Source organism: Alosa sapidissima, chromosome 16, assembly GCF_018492685.1.
Source record: "Alosa sapidissima isolate fAloSap1 chromosome 16, fAloSap1.pri, whole genome shotgun sequence".
NCBI classification, from domain to species: Eukaryota; Metazoa; Chordata; class Actinopteri; order Clupeiformes; family Clupeidae; genus Alosa; species Alosa sapidissima.
In genome coordinates, this window is record NC_055972.1 from 17,571,886 (window position 1) to 17,586,099 (window position 14,214).

The 14,214-nt window shown below is 47.3% G+C and overlaps 1 protein-coding gene and 1 long non-coding RNA gene across 2 annotated transcripts; one reads left to right on the forward strand and one right to left on the reverse strand.

The window, feature by feature from the left end:
- Positions 1–1,169: 1,169 nt before the first annotated feature.
- LOC121685411 lies at positions 1,170–2,363 on the reverse strand. The gene is made up of 2 exons (XR_006023354.1): positions 2,299–2,363; positions 1,170–2,205 (listed from the first exon to the last, which is right to left on the reverse strand). It is a non-coding gene; the product is annotated as an uncharacterized LOC121685411 (long non-coding RNA).
- Positions 2,364–2,449: 86 nt separating this feature from the next.
- On the forward strand, positions 2,450–13,254 carry msh6 (mutS homolog 6 (E. coli)). Its single transcript, XM_042065789.1, has 10 exons — positions 2,450–2,829; positions 3,725–3,927; positions 4,172–4,347; positions 4,876–7,453; positions 8,774–9,066; positions 10,629–10,746; positions 11,262–11,351; positions 11,458–11,612; positions 12,660–12,859; positions 13,037–13,254. The coding sequence occupies exons 1-10, from the start codon at positions 2,576–2,578 to the stop codon at positions 13,116–13,118; spliced, it is 4,149 nt and encodes a 1,382-aa protein (XP_041921723.1). The 5' UTR covers positions 2,450–2,575; the 3' UTR covers positions 13,119–13,254.
- The last annotated feature ends 960 nt before the right edge of the window (positions 13,255–14,214 follow it).

Below are 14,214 nucleotides of genomic sequence, written 5' to 3' on the forward strand. Positions count from 1 at the left end.
GAATTATTACTGCACACCCAGCATTACAGATAGAACTGTGGAGCTCTTGCGCCGGTACTGTGCCCAGGGAAATGGCGAATTGCTGATGGAGAATTGCAGATCTCAGGAGAAATGAGAGTTAGAGATAATCTTAAGAGGACATTTATTCTGTGCCATCACTGTAAGTTCCAGTATGCTGACGACACCTTGTCCTCACATGCCCTTCAAGGCCTCTGCCAAATGGCTTTCCAGGAAATTCTGAAGTTTGTTTTCAGCCTAACTCTCACTTACTGTGTGTGTGTGTGAGAAAGAGTGATAGAGAGAGAGAGAGAGAGAGAGAGAGAGAGAGAGAGAGAGAGAAGGGGGTAATCACTTTCCTTGCTTAGCCTTTATTCTATTTCATGTGCACAAAATCTAATAGCACCAGTCATGAGGACAATGTGTCATTTCACACTGAACTCTCGAAATGCCAGCATGTGCCCATGTTATCTCTTGTCTCTGACATGACTTTCTTCTGAAGATAATGCATATTTCCCTATTCAGATTCCTCCGAAGCCTGGCCAATTCTAGGTGCTCCCCTTTTTAACATCTGATTTATACATACCACTCTTAAAGGTCTAATGGCTCCTTTATCTTTTTTTCTCCTCTTGCTCCCTTGTATCTCCCCCATGGCTACTGCAACACAACACCATACGACCCACTGAGGTCCTATTTATACAACTGTGTGATATTGCATTGCTGACAGATGCTACCCCAACAATGCAAAGAAACACTGCAGATGAAAACACAAGCCCCACAGCTCACAGGGCTACATGCATATTGTAGCACACAGTGTGTGTACTGTACATCGTGTCATGATTCATCCTAGAGACAATGGTGACTCAACATCTCAAACACTGCTTGTGTTATTTTTATCCAGTTTTGAGTTCATGTTGATTGGGCCTTCTTCCATATGTGCTTGCAAACATATTCGTTCAGAAAGTGAGAAAAGCTGTGTCATTTTCATAAATGAACAGAAACAATACTGTTGCTGTAATATCTAGGAGTGTAAGCTTTGTCAGACAGCACATGTAGCCCACATGTGTTAGAGACAGCATGAGTGAATATGTGGTCAGGACAGAGAGAGAGAGAGAGGCAGAGGGGGGCCATATAGATCAGTATTAAATAAATAAATAAATAAATCCACAATCTGAAAAAAGGATATTTTATCTGAAAAAATACAGAGACCTAACATAGGCGTGCATAATTATACAATGACTCACAGTATTTTTAGCTGTGTCCCGTTTCAGGAGTATGGTTAAGTATAAGAATAAATACAATATTTACATCTGTACATTGCGGCTGGGGATGTCCGCCTCCTTGTTGTCCCTGTCAAGCTTGCCAAGTCGTGGACACCTCAACAGGCACAGGCCAGATGAAATATACAATTGAAAAGAGGGTGGGAATAGTGCAATATCATATACTGTAGACTGAGGTTTAAGATTAAATCTAAATATAGTGCAAGGCAGTTCAGTGCAATGATAATGTATTAATAACAATATTGTAACTGTAAGATTGAAGTACACATGAGGTAGATATGCAGAACAATGTTGATGACTTTGTTCAGTGCAAGGGTGGGGGCTGTTTCTGAGTGTTCAACAGAGTGACTGCTTGGGGGAAGAAGCTGTCTTTGTGTCGTGCTACCTAGCACTGGTCTTCTGTGACCGCATAGACCGGACTTGGCTGGACCAACATTTTTTTTAATGAGCCCAAAAGAACGGAATAAGAGGTAAAAGATAACTGAGGAGATGGACACAGCCTGAGCTCTCTGACATTCACTGATGTGCTGTCCAAAGAGCATAGACAATCCGTTAACAAATATAAGGCTAATATAGGCTAATGAAAACCAGAGTAGGTTATATTATTTCCAGAAGTTACAATCACAATCACACCACTAAAGGCCTCCATGTTGCCCCCCTTCTCCATAGGCCTATACCAGGTCCTTGTTTTGCACAAGAACATTTGTTTCCCTGGCTGGAAACTTCATGTGAAGTTTTTATATATATAAGAAAACACTTTTAACATTTGACATAAGGTGATCTTCACCTACATTTCTTTGTTCTTTGTCATCTTCAAAGAATGTTATTGACAGACAAACCAGACTTTGGACATCAACATCAGCAACAAGACGACGTCTGCTCTCTGCCGGTCAATGTTGGAAGTTCGGGAAACGTCATTATAAGGGACCTATGTAAAAGACATGGAAACATTCGTTATTTTAAAACTTACCCTCACTTAAATGCATTCAAACCATGTAACTAAAAACAACAGTGCGATTACTTGTTCAACTGTGAGAAAGGTTCATCAGGTCAGGAGCTCAACAGACAGTGCCAGTGCGTCTAAAATGTTTCCGGTGTGTTGAAAGGAAATCCAGACTCTCATTGGCTAAAAAAAGCCGATGACCGAAGGAGTCCATCCCACATCCGTTTCACTCTGGTGGCAGATTTCCCGCGAAGACTGTAGCATGCTTGCATGTTGTCGAGAGTGGGCTAACCTGCATTATGCAAGATCTTCTTAACGTATATCCTCGAAATAGCTATTAGAGAATATACGCAAAATGGCGAAACAGAGTTCACTTTTCAACTTTTTTACTAAATCACCGCCTGCTGCTAAAAGTAAGCCAAGTCCATCACCTGTCGAGGCTGATTTGCCTTCCTCGGTGCAGAAGTCTAACACATCTCCAAAAGAGGAGGCCAAACAAGCAGCAAAATCCGGCAAAAAGACGCCGGCAAAGCCCAAGGCAACCTCAACAAAAGCAGGCTTAAATAACTTGTTCGGGAAAACAACTCCTTCAAATGTTGTTCGAGAAAGGTGAGTTTTTCAATTGTGCTATTCGTGATAATTTAGCGATGGAGTGTGGGGATTGGCACAATTTACTTTAGCAGTTTTGTTGCACACCTGGTCGTAAGATAACCAGTAGTGCTAACCTGGTTGCTGCCTATGTCGTTTACTCGTGAAGTGATTAATATTGCTTTTTGAACTGAACGTTTCGTTGGTGCGGTTGTATGAAAGTTATTGTTTACGTGTGTCACACATGTGTGGTGGGTAGCATAGTGACCTTGTTGACTTGTAGATGGCAAGTTAATGTACGAAATGTCGATTGCAATGTTGGTCAATAGATAGCTAAGTGCCTTGCTAACGATGTCGCAGAACCAGATGGCTGCACAGTGTCCCATATTGAGCATTTCCTCCTGAGGCCTGAGCCGATTTGCTGGCGGGAATTTTAGGAAAATTTAGAAGAGGGAGGGGGCTTAGTGCTGTGGTCTGGCCATGAGTTGTATTTTTTGATTGCACGGCCCTTCTCTTAATGACCGCGTTACCTGGTTGGCACGGCACATTTGAGACATGTTTAGTTGTTTTACTTTGTGTTCGATCAAGTAATGTTTGTGTTGCACTTGGTCTTTTCGAGGGGCGTGATCATTTTCTTTGCATGTCTTGTCATTCTTGTGCAATCTTGTGATGGTGGCAAAAATACACTTGTTTGTTGATCATGATTTCTCTGTTTTACAGCTGCAAAATTCAGGAGTTTAAGCTACATCAAACTAGTAGATATATGGCACTTACGAATACAATATGCTTGAGTGTAGCTGTAATGTTTCTAAGAATGCATCTTGCTTGTTCGTCTACATTCAGAGTTGTAGTCCTCTGTAGGTCCTCTCAATCCTCTCAGGCCCAGTCTGGTCTCTAACACATTGTTCTTGTGTAGTCCATCATGCACCTTCAGTGCCGGTGGTCTGGTGTGGACAAAGCTGGAAGGGCACCCCTGGTGGCCCTGTATGGTGGTGCCCCAGCCTTTAAGCGGCCAACAGATGCGGGGCAAGGGCCGAGACCAGCGCCTCCATGTCCACTTCTTTGATGAGCCCCCAACCCGAGGCTGGGTCAGCACCAAATATGTGCGAGAATATCAAGGTAAGTGTGCTGAAGTGTACAGCAGCATTGGAGTACATTTGTGTAATCTACCAGTTTATAAATCCAAAAACTCACTGTAGATGTGTGACTGACTGAAAATATAATCTTGGGTGTAGGTTTGTACCACTGCTTTTATGATTAGTAAAGTATCAGGTAAGTATGGCGTGTTAAGGGTTAATCTGAGAGTGTTGTTGACCTTCAACAAGATAACGATAACCGTTGTTTACCGTTTTGTCCATGCCAGGTTCAAACAGCACTGAGGCTAAATCAGGAGGCTTGTTCTTCAGTGGGAAGCCTGTGATTCGGCGCGCCATGGAGCTGGCAGACGCTGCCATGGCCAAAAGTACAGAGGAGAGACTGAAGATGCCACTGTGCACAGATCCATCTGATGATGAGGAAGATGAGGAAGATGAGATGGAGGTGAGGCACTTCAAAGAACAGTTGGATGGAGGTGGTGGTGATAAATAACTTAGTACTACATGATGGTGCTATTAATAAAAAAATATATAACACAATTTTTCACGTAGATCTCCGTTTCTCGAGGTCACCGGGTACTGTCGGTACGAAACGATCGGTTTTACGTAGCTCGAGTTACTGCAGCAAACAGCTAAAGTAGCCAGCTACAGCGCTACACTCTGGGGGCATGAACATGGGGGCTCATGAACATTAGTGTAGCAACGTAGCTGGCTGGAAGCTCTAACTGTTGGCTGCAGCAACTCAAGCTAGTTAAAACCAATTGTTTTCATACCGACAGTACTTGGTGACCTTGAGAAACGGAGATCTATGTGAAAAAAAAATTACTAGACTTTGCTATAGTATACCATAAGTAGTAGCAATACATACAATATGTACTTATACGTTGCATGTAGCAAAGACTCACAACTTGAGATGTTGGCATATACACATTAAATGTTTTGTTGAATTTAAGTAGACCACTTTATACTGCAGGTTGACAACTCCACCGTGAGTGATGAGGCGGAGTCTGAGGAAGAGGAGGTGAAGTCCGGGCGACGCTTATCCCGGATGGCCACTGAGAAAGGCCAGAAGTCCAAACGGCGCCGCATCGTGGTGGCATCCGACAGCGAAGACTCTGGTGACGAGTTCAAGCCCGACAAGGCGGAAGGCAGCAGCGAAGAGGATGAGGACGGTGCTAGCAGCGGTGAGGAAGAGGTTGAGGAGGAGGAAGAGGAGAGCGAGCCAGAGACCGAACCGGACAGCCCCGTCAAGCCCCTGAAGCGCAAACGTCCCACGGAAAAGCCCGCGAAAGCCAAGCCCAAGGCGCTGTCTCCCTCAGAACCACCCAAGAGAAACGTCTCAGCCGCCTCATCTGCGTCGGCAGGTGCCAAGTCCAAACTCTCGGCCTTCTCAGCGCCGACCACCTTTGACAGTGAGAGCAGCGGTGCCGGAGGAATGGAAGGCGCCGTGACCGTGTGGGACCACGAGAAGCTGGAGTGGCTGCAGGAGGGCCGCAGGAAGGACACGCGGCGGCGGCGGCAGTCCGAGGAGGACTACGACCCCACCACGCTCTACGTGCCGGACGACTTCCTGAACCGCACCACGCCGGGCATGCGCCGCTGGTGGGAGCTCAAGTCGAAGATGTTCGACGCCGTGCTCTTCTACAAGGTGGGCAAGTTCTACGAGCTCTACCACATGGACGCGGTCATCGGCGTCAACGAGCTGGGCCTCACCTTCATGAAGGGCGCGTGGGCGCACTCGGGCTTCCCCGAGATCGCCTTCGGCCGTTTCTCGGACGTGCTGGTGCAGAAGGGCTACAAGGTGGCCCGCGTGGAGCAGACGGAGACGCCCGACATGATGGAGGCGCGCTGCAAGAAAATGGCGCGGCCCACCAAGTTCGACCGAGTGGTGCGCCGCGAGGTGTGCCGTGTGATCACGCGCGGCACGCAGACCTACAGCGTGCTGGACGGCGAGCCGTCCGAGAGCCACAGCAAGTACCTGCTGAGCATAAAGGAACGGGCTGAGGGCGAGGGCGGCAGCGGGCAGTCGCACACCTACGGCGTGTGCTTTGTGGACACCTCGGTGGGCCAGTTCTATGTGGGCCAGTTCCGCGACGACCGGCACTGCTCACGCCTGCGCACACTGGCGGCCCACTACACACCGGCGCAGGTGCTCTTCGAGAAGGGCAACCCGTCGGCCGAGACGCGCAAAATCCTCAAGGCCTCGCTGTCTTCGGCCATCCAGGAGGGACTCAGCGCCAGCTCGCAGTTCTGGGATGCCCAGAAAACTCTGAAAGCCCTGGCCGAGGAGAACTACTTCAAAGAGAGCGCTGAGAAGAGCGAAGACTCTGGAGGTGCCGCCCTCCCGTCCACACTGAAAAGCATGACCTCCGAGAGCGATTCATTATGCCTTACCCCTAAAGAGGGCTATGAGCTCGCCCTCTCGGCTCTTGGAGGTTGCATCTTCTACCTGAAGAAGTGTCTCGTGGACCACGAGCTGCTCTCCATGGCCAACTTCGAGGAGTACGTTCCAGTGGATGTGGAGATGGAGAAGTCGGAGGGATCGTCCAGCTTTTTCGCCAAGACCCGCCAGCGAATGGTCCTAGATGGGGTGACCTTGGCCAACCTGGAGATTCTCCAGAATGGATCCACAGGTGGTCTGGAAGGTACTCTGTTGGAGCGTCTGGACACCTGTTGCACACCTTTCGGCAAAAGACTTCTGAAGCAGTGGCTGTGTGCTCCACTGTGCAACCCGTCCTCCATCTCGGATCGACTGGATGCCTTGGAAGATCTCATCGGCGTTCCGGCCCAGGCGTCGGAGGTGACCGATCTCCTCAAGAAGCTTCCGGATCTTGAGAGACTCCTAAGCAAGATTCACAGCATCGGCATGCCTGCGAAGGGCCAAGACCACCCCGATAGCCGGGCCGTCATGTACGAGGAGGTGGTCTACAGCAAGCGCAAGATCGTTGACTTCCTCGCCGCGCTCGAAGGGTTCAAGGCCATGCAGGAGATCGTGGCCGTCCTGTCGGCTGTGACCGAGGGGTTCCGCTCCAAGATGCTCCGCCAGGTGCTGGTCCTGAAGACGGACGATGGCGAGGGACTCTTCCCGGACCTCTCCCCCGAGCTGAAGCGCTGGGACACGGCCTTCGACCACCAGAAGGCTCGCAACACCGGCGTCATAACCCCCAAGGCCGGCTTCGATCCGGAGTACGATCAGGCCTTGAGTGGGGTCAAAGACTGCGAGAGGAACCTGCAAGAGTACCTGGACCGTCAGAAGAAGAGGCTCGGCTGCAAGACTCTCTCCTACTGGGGCACCGGCAGGAACCGCTACCAGATGGAGGTCCCGGACAGCGTGTCTGAGCGGAACATCCCGGAGGAGTACGAGGTGAGGTCCACCAAGAAGGGCTGGAAGCGCTACTCCACCAGGGAGATCGAGCGCTGGTTCTCCGAGCTGCAGAGCTGGGAGGAGAAGAGGGACGCCGCACTCAAGGACTGCATGAGGAGGCTCTTCTACAACTTCGACAAGAACTACAGGGACTGGCAGACGGCCGTGGAGTGCATGTCTGTGCTCGGTATGATAAAAACGTCCGATCTTTTACACACACACACACACACACACACTCCTACTCAGACACTGAGAGAAAGTGGAACACACTCACTCACGGTCTCATTCTCACAGTCCAAAGATTCTAAGAGATGGTCACGGTGGTGAATTTAATTAGCTCTTCCAAGTGTGGAGTAATTACTCCATAATGAGGTCAAGCATAAGTGTATGAGTAATCCATCTGTGTGGAGGAGGAGGACGGGGACAAAACTGTTTGAATGGGCAGATAGGGGAAGGGTCATAAATATATTATGGAATTCGCCCCAGCTGTGTCAATAAGTGTTTGTTTGGCCCGAATGATTTCCCACCTCTTGGCCCTCGGCCTCTTTCCGTTTAGTGCCCTCCAATGGGCTGTTAATGCGGTTCTAGAACAGGCCATCGCTAGCAGAGAGGCTTTCCTTTGAATAATTGATATTGCCACACTGGCGCCCTTCATTCAGAATGCAAAGAGTGCACTGTAGCCTTTAGTGCGGCGCTACTAGTGGAAGCCGGGCTGTATTTGCCCAGATGATGATGATGATGATGATTATCTCGGTGAGCTATCGAAAGCGGCCTTTGGCCATTAATTAGCTCTGCAGATGAAGCGAAGAATAAGCGCAAGGGGGAAGACGTGTGTAGTCATGTCTTCGATCCTGAGAGTGTAAAATGAGAGCTGTCGACAGTCGAGAGCGGGAGTCTCTTTTATGAAACTGATCATTAGCCTCGTCCCCGTCTTCACTCATCTGTTCTCATTTAACACAGAGACTTTAAATATTCAAAAGCTCCTTCCGCCTCCAGGTAGAGGAATTATGGCAGCACATTCTATGGTGACTGTTGATTGCGCTGATCTCTAATCTAACTCGGGCTGCCTCTTTCGTGTCTTATTAGTCTGAATTGAGTAGACATGGCTGGGGCTAAAAGGATACGTGCTCCATTAGTTGGTGAGAGAGCAGTGCTAGTCAAGGGGGTATTTGCTCAGCGCATGCAGAGAGAAGGGCCTTTATGTGGTCTGTTAATTAGTTTGGATGTATAAGTATATATACTCTTTTGATCCCGTGAGGGAAATTTGGTCTCTGCATTTATCCCAATCCGTGAATTAGTGAAACACACTCAGCACACAGTGAACACAGTGAGGTGAAGCACACACTAATCCCGGCGCAGTGAGCTGCCTGCAACAACAGGATGTATGTGCGTGGGATTTCTCATTTGTCAAGTTTAAAGTCAGTGTGAAATGTGGCTACATGTGTTGGTTCAAATGGTGTTCACGTTGCTGAAGGATAAGCCTGTATGTACATTGTGTGTGTGGCAGATGTTCTCCTGAGCTTGTCGCGGTACAGCCAGGCAGGAGACGGGCCCATGGCCCGGCCGGAGGTGCTGCTCCCGGGGAGCGACCAGGACGCCTCCCCCTTCCTGGACCTGCGGGGGTCCCGGCACCCATGCGTCACCAAGACCTTCTTCGGGGACGACTTCATCCCCAACGACATCTTCATCGGCTGCCCGGGCGCGGAGGAGGACGAGGGTCATTGGGCAGGGAAGGAGAGTGCAACCTGTGTGTTGGTCACTGGACCCAACATGGGGGGCAAATCCACACTCATGAGACAGGTGGGTCTCCACAGACAGGACTGTTAGTGAGATGCTGTGGTTAACTTAGAAATAAGTTACACAGTAAACAAACATCTCTCACCACCCACACCTTTCAGATGTCCCCAAAAGTAAAGTATTTGTGTTGAATAATAAGGCAACTTTTCACTGGTTGGTTTTTGTCAACCTTCATGCTTGATTGTTGCATACCCTACACCCACCACCTGTGCCAACAGTTTGTTTGGTGAGGCAGGAAGGAGACTGTGGTTTAACACAGGCACACTACTTATCTTAGTTGTACCACAACAGGCAACAGCTCTATAGTAAAATATATAGAGTTCATATTGACAGTTAGGAACAGTCAGTTGCTAGTTATTTCCATAGCTTCAAAATGATGAAACACTAGCCTGGCGAGCCAGACCCACATTAAAATGTAGGGTCTGGGCACTCACCGTTCGCAGTGCTCAGTCCGAAGGGCGGGATAATCGGTTGTCTTTCAAATTCCCTCTGCACGCAATAGGATATTTGTTTTCAAGTAGCAGGGAATTCAAGCCAAACCGTTGCAACTCTGCCATCAATCATTATGTTAAGCCCACCAAACGACTCTATACACGATTTCAATGCCCTGATTAAGTTTCGATTTCTGGAGCTCACAAGCCAACGGAGAGTTGCTAGACTAGCCGCTGCCGCTAGGGGCGCGTCTAGATTTCTAGGCTAATGAAACACATTTGCCTTAAACATTTTATCCCTATGATGTATTCGTCTCATGTTGAATCCCTATTCTTCTCTGCGTATGATGAAATTTAATTCATTATGAAATCAGTTTAATATTAACTCTTCATGTAGCTTCCAAATGAACGTTCAGTCGGTAGGACCAATGTACCTTCCGCAAGCGTGGTGTTCCCCCTGCCATTGGTTGATTCCCCCTCTACACATCAAACTGGTGTGAGCTTTCTGACACAAAATGGCTGCCATGTGTCACCCAGATGGGTGCTACACATTGGTGGTGGTTGTAGTGAGAGAACCCCCCCCCCCCCCCCCCCCCCACAGCAAAGCGCTTTGGGTAGAAAAGTGCTTTATCAATGAAATCAGGGATGTAGTGGTAAAATAAGAGGTGGGTAAACTATGATTTCTGTGATCACGAGGTGGACTGCGCCATGCTTTATTGGATTTTTAAAAAAGGCATTCAGAACATGTTTGATGATGGTGGAGGTTATTGTCCAATGTTTATAACAATATCAGTGGTGGGCAATTCCATGCAAAACTGTCACGTCCATAACGGCAACTAAATACCATGGCATTGTGTTGGTGTTATGGGTGTGACGGTTTTGCGTGGAATTGCCCTGGTATTAAATGGTTCCTAGAGTATACATATCGTGAATGTGGATAATACAGTGTGATTTTCGAATGTTAACAGTTGCAATTGGTGAATAAACTCTTTTGAGGTAAGAGGTAGATAAACTCTTTCTGAAACTTCAGAGGTGGTTAAACTGTGTTTTCTTGCGTTTAGCCTCCGCTACATCCCTGAATGAAACGTGTTGTTCTTGTTTACCAACCTGCTGACTCCTCTCCTTCCCGTCCAGTGTGGGCTGATGGTCATCCTGGGCCAGCTGGGCTGCTACGTGCCTGCCGAGTCCCTGCGCTTCACCCCCGTGGACAGAGTCTTCACCCGCCTGGGGGCCTCTGACCGCATCATGGCTGGTGAGTTAAAAAACCACAAGCCGGTGGTTGTGCACCAAAGCATGGTACTGGCAGTGCCACATACAGATCAGATCACTCTGCTGTCTCTCTGCTGGTTTGATTCCACTATCGTGATGTTCACCAACTACACAATGATTGAATGTAAGTCTTAATATTGTTAATATTGTCAGTCACTGCCTTTGGGAGACGTCATTTAAAAACTGTTAACTGTTAATTATAACTATTGTAAGGTTCATTTTCTGTAAGTCACTTTGGACAAAAGCGTCTGCTACATATAATAACCATAACCATGTAGTTTTAGCTGCGTCACATTTCATGTCTGGGTCCTGCTCAAGGTTTAACTTACCATTCAGGCTTTTGGCTTTCAACGATTATTAGCGCTATAAAGGAAATTAAATTGAAATTGAACATGCACATCAATGATGCGTGGCTGTCAACAATGATTGAATGTAAGTCTTCTGACTGAGTTGGAATGGCCTGTGGGAGAGCAACTCTGACTCATTTCTGTGTTCCAGGGGAGAGTACCTTCTTTGTGGAGCTGAGCGAGACAGCCAGCATCCTCCTGCACGGCACCAGACACTCCCTCGTGCTCCTCGACGAGCTGGGTGAGGCCATTAGCAGTCATCCTGGCTAACCTCTGTCCTGCCTAGATACAGTCCTGTTTCCGTGTGTGTGTGTGTCCTAACGCCATTGTTTGTGCCTTCTGTGCAGGTAGGGGCACAGCCACGTATGACGGCACGGCGATCGCCAGTGCTGTGGTGAAGGAGCTGGCCGAACGGATCTGCTGCCGCACGCTCTTCTCCACCCACTACCACTCCCTGGTGGAGGACCGCGCCCAGGACCCCTCTGTCAGACTAGGCCACATGGTGAGTGCTGACTGGCCTGGAGGGGACACCAAGGACATGGTTTAATGACAAACCTGACGGAGTTAATTAGGTACTCCTTTGGTAAACCTCTTACACGAGGAGCCCTGCAGGATTGTCCTTTCAAAACAAAGCCGTAGGGCTCTTCTATTTGGTTTACCCATTTGGGTCTACCTACTCAGGTTTGTCATAAAACCACATACTTGGAATTCCCCACAGTTCACTAATGTCAGGGGACCACATTCAGATATTATGGTAACATATTCATAATGATGAGATTTTATATTTCAAAATCATGATTATATATGATTACAGTAATTTGGTCAGACTCGCCATTCCACGTATCCCTCATTCTGGATGTGTACTTATTGGTAAACTTTTGTCACATTCTGAATCCAGACAGCCAGCAGCCCTTGTGTTACTGTGCAATGACCAAATGGCGCATTTGAATGCAGTTGCACCAACATGTCCTTTTTTTGGTTGTTTTGTTTACACTAGTTGTACATGTTTGCCACAAGGGGGCATCATAATGTAGGTTATTGGCCAGGGATCAATTTGATATTTTGCATTGAACAAGTTGATTGAACAACGATTGAAGGCTGCTAATAGTATTTTAAGTGGTAATCAAATAATCATAGTTAAGGATAAGGTGTTTTCTAGTATTAAAAGAATCTCCATTATCCAAATATTTCTGGAAATGCATGTCGAAATTGACATCCTGCAGCATACTTTCTTTTTTGCCACTGGAGGGCAGTATTTTGTGATCATATACAATTACTGGTATGCAAGTGTTGAAGGACTGTTTGTCTCAAATAATCCATCACCAGAACGTGTCTATCTGAACCCTAAGTGAACAAGCCCTAAGAACAAACTTATACAGTCATAGGGCTCTTTGGGTAAATCTAGAAGTTGGCCGTAGATCATTTGTCAACTCTTGCCAATTGCAGACTTGTCTCTGAACCATGTACTTGAAATACCCCACTGGGTTGTAAGCCCAATATTGACATGGCATCTTCGGTCTTGTCTTCCCCCTTTCCGCTACCTTGACAGGCTTGCATGGTCGAGAATGAGTGCGAAGACTCCAGTCAGGAGACTATCACGTTCCTCTACAAGTTCATCGGCGGTGCTTGTCCCAAGAGCTATGGCTTCAATGCTGCCAGACTGGCCAGCCTCCCAGAGGCGGTCATCCAATCTGGCCACAGGAAGGCCAAAGAGTTTGAGAAGAGCACGGTCACCCTCCGGCTCTTCAGGTAAGAACTGTGTGGATTCTCAGTAGTAGACAACAGTGTGATTTGCTTCTGAACTTATCACATATTATATATAGATTGATTGCAATTTTGAACAGTCCAACCACTCAATAATTTGCCGAATCATGCCCCACTTCTCACACTAACCCCCCCCCCACCCCCTTTCTTCTCTCGCAACAGGAAGCTCTGTGCGTTTGCTGAGGATCCCTCTGCCGGCTTGGAGCAGTTCACCCCCCTAGTTGAGATGATTGGCAGTCTGTGATGGAAGCATGCTTGGTTCCTTCCACTGACCCCACCCCTCCCATGAGTTCTGTTTCCATACTGTTTTTCTACCCCCCCCATGTATCACAACATTCACTACTGAAATGATCTAATAAAGTTTATTTTTAAAAATGAAACACTTTCCTCTTTGCCTAGGAAATTATACCCTTTTTGATTAATACTAACATCTACATAATGGTTATTGAATACTCCACAATATATTAAGTCTAGATGTTATGGAACATGCATACAATTCAGGCTGTATGAGAACCCACAGTCACCAAATACACTTGGATTGGGGGAGGAAAACAAACAAAAAAAAAAAGCAAAAAAATAAAACAGCTGTCTAGATACTCGTCTCAGCTTCACTGGAGCAGAAGCTTCTCCTTGTAAGAAGACAAAAAAGAGAAATATCTCCAGCAATGTGTACACCAATGGGAACCGACGCCATTTTGGCCAGCCCAGTTGAGGCTAGATCAAGGCTTGGTTCTGACATCAGTGCTTCCACGAGACTGGCCCTCAAAAGTTGACTACACCGTCAGGCTGATCTTTAATCACAGTCAATTCTGGAGGATAATCTCACTTTGGGCATTTCAGAGGAGTGTTCTAAACACACGCACACATCAGTTCACCAAAAACCAGGAAATGAAAGGAACAGGATTGGGGACAGGGCAAAGGGTGGGCATTTTTTTTTTTACTAAATCTAAACACACTACAAAAATGTTTATAGGGCCAAGAAAAGTGTCACACCACCAGTCTCGTGAAAACACTGTATTATGCTAAAACGGTTAAAATCCAACGTCTCTTTTTCTTAACACCCCCCCCCTCCCTCCCTCCCTCCCTCCCTTCTCCTTCTATACCAATAAATTCAACATTGCTGGAGGGCAGTTAGTGTTATCCATTGCTTCCCTCCCCTTACCCCCAATAATCTCTTTCACAGAAAGAACTTACACCCTGCAGCATGAGTACAATTACAGCAAGTCTAAAGTATAGTAACCCCACCCTCCCACCCTCCCTCCCAACCCACCCACAAATTAATATATTTAATAAAATAAAAGATATTCAAGTACATTAAGATTTTTGCTTGAAAATACAAA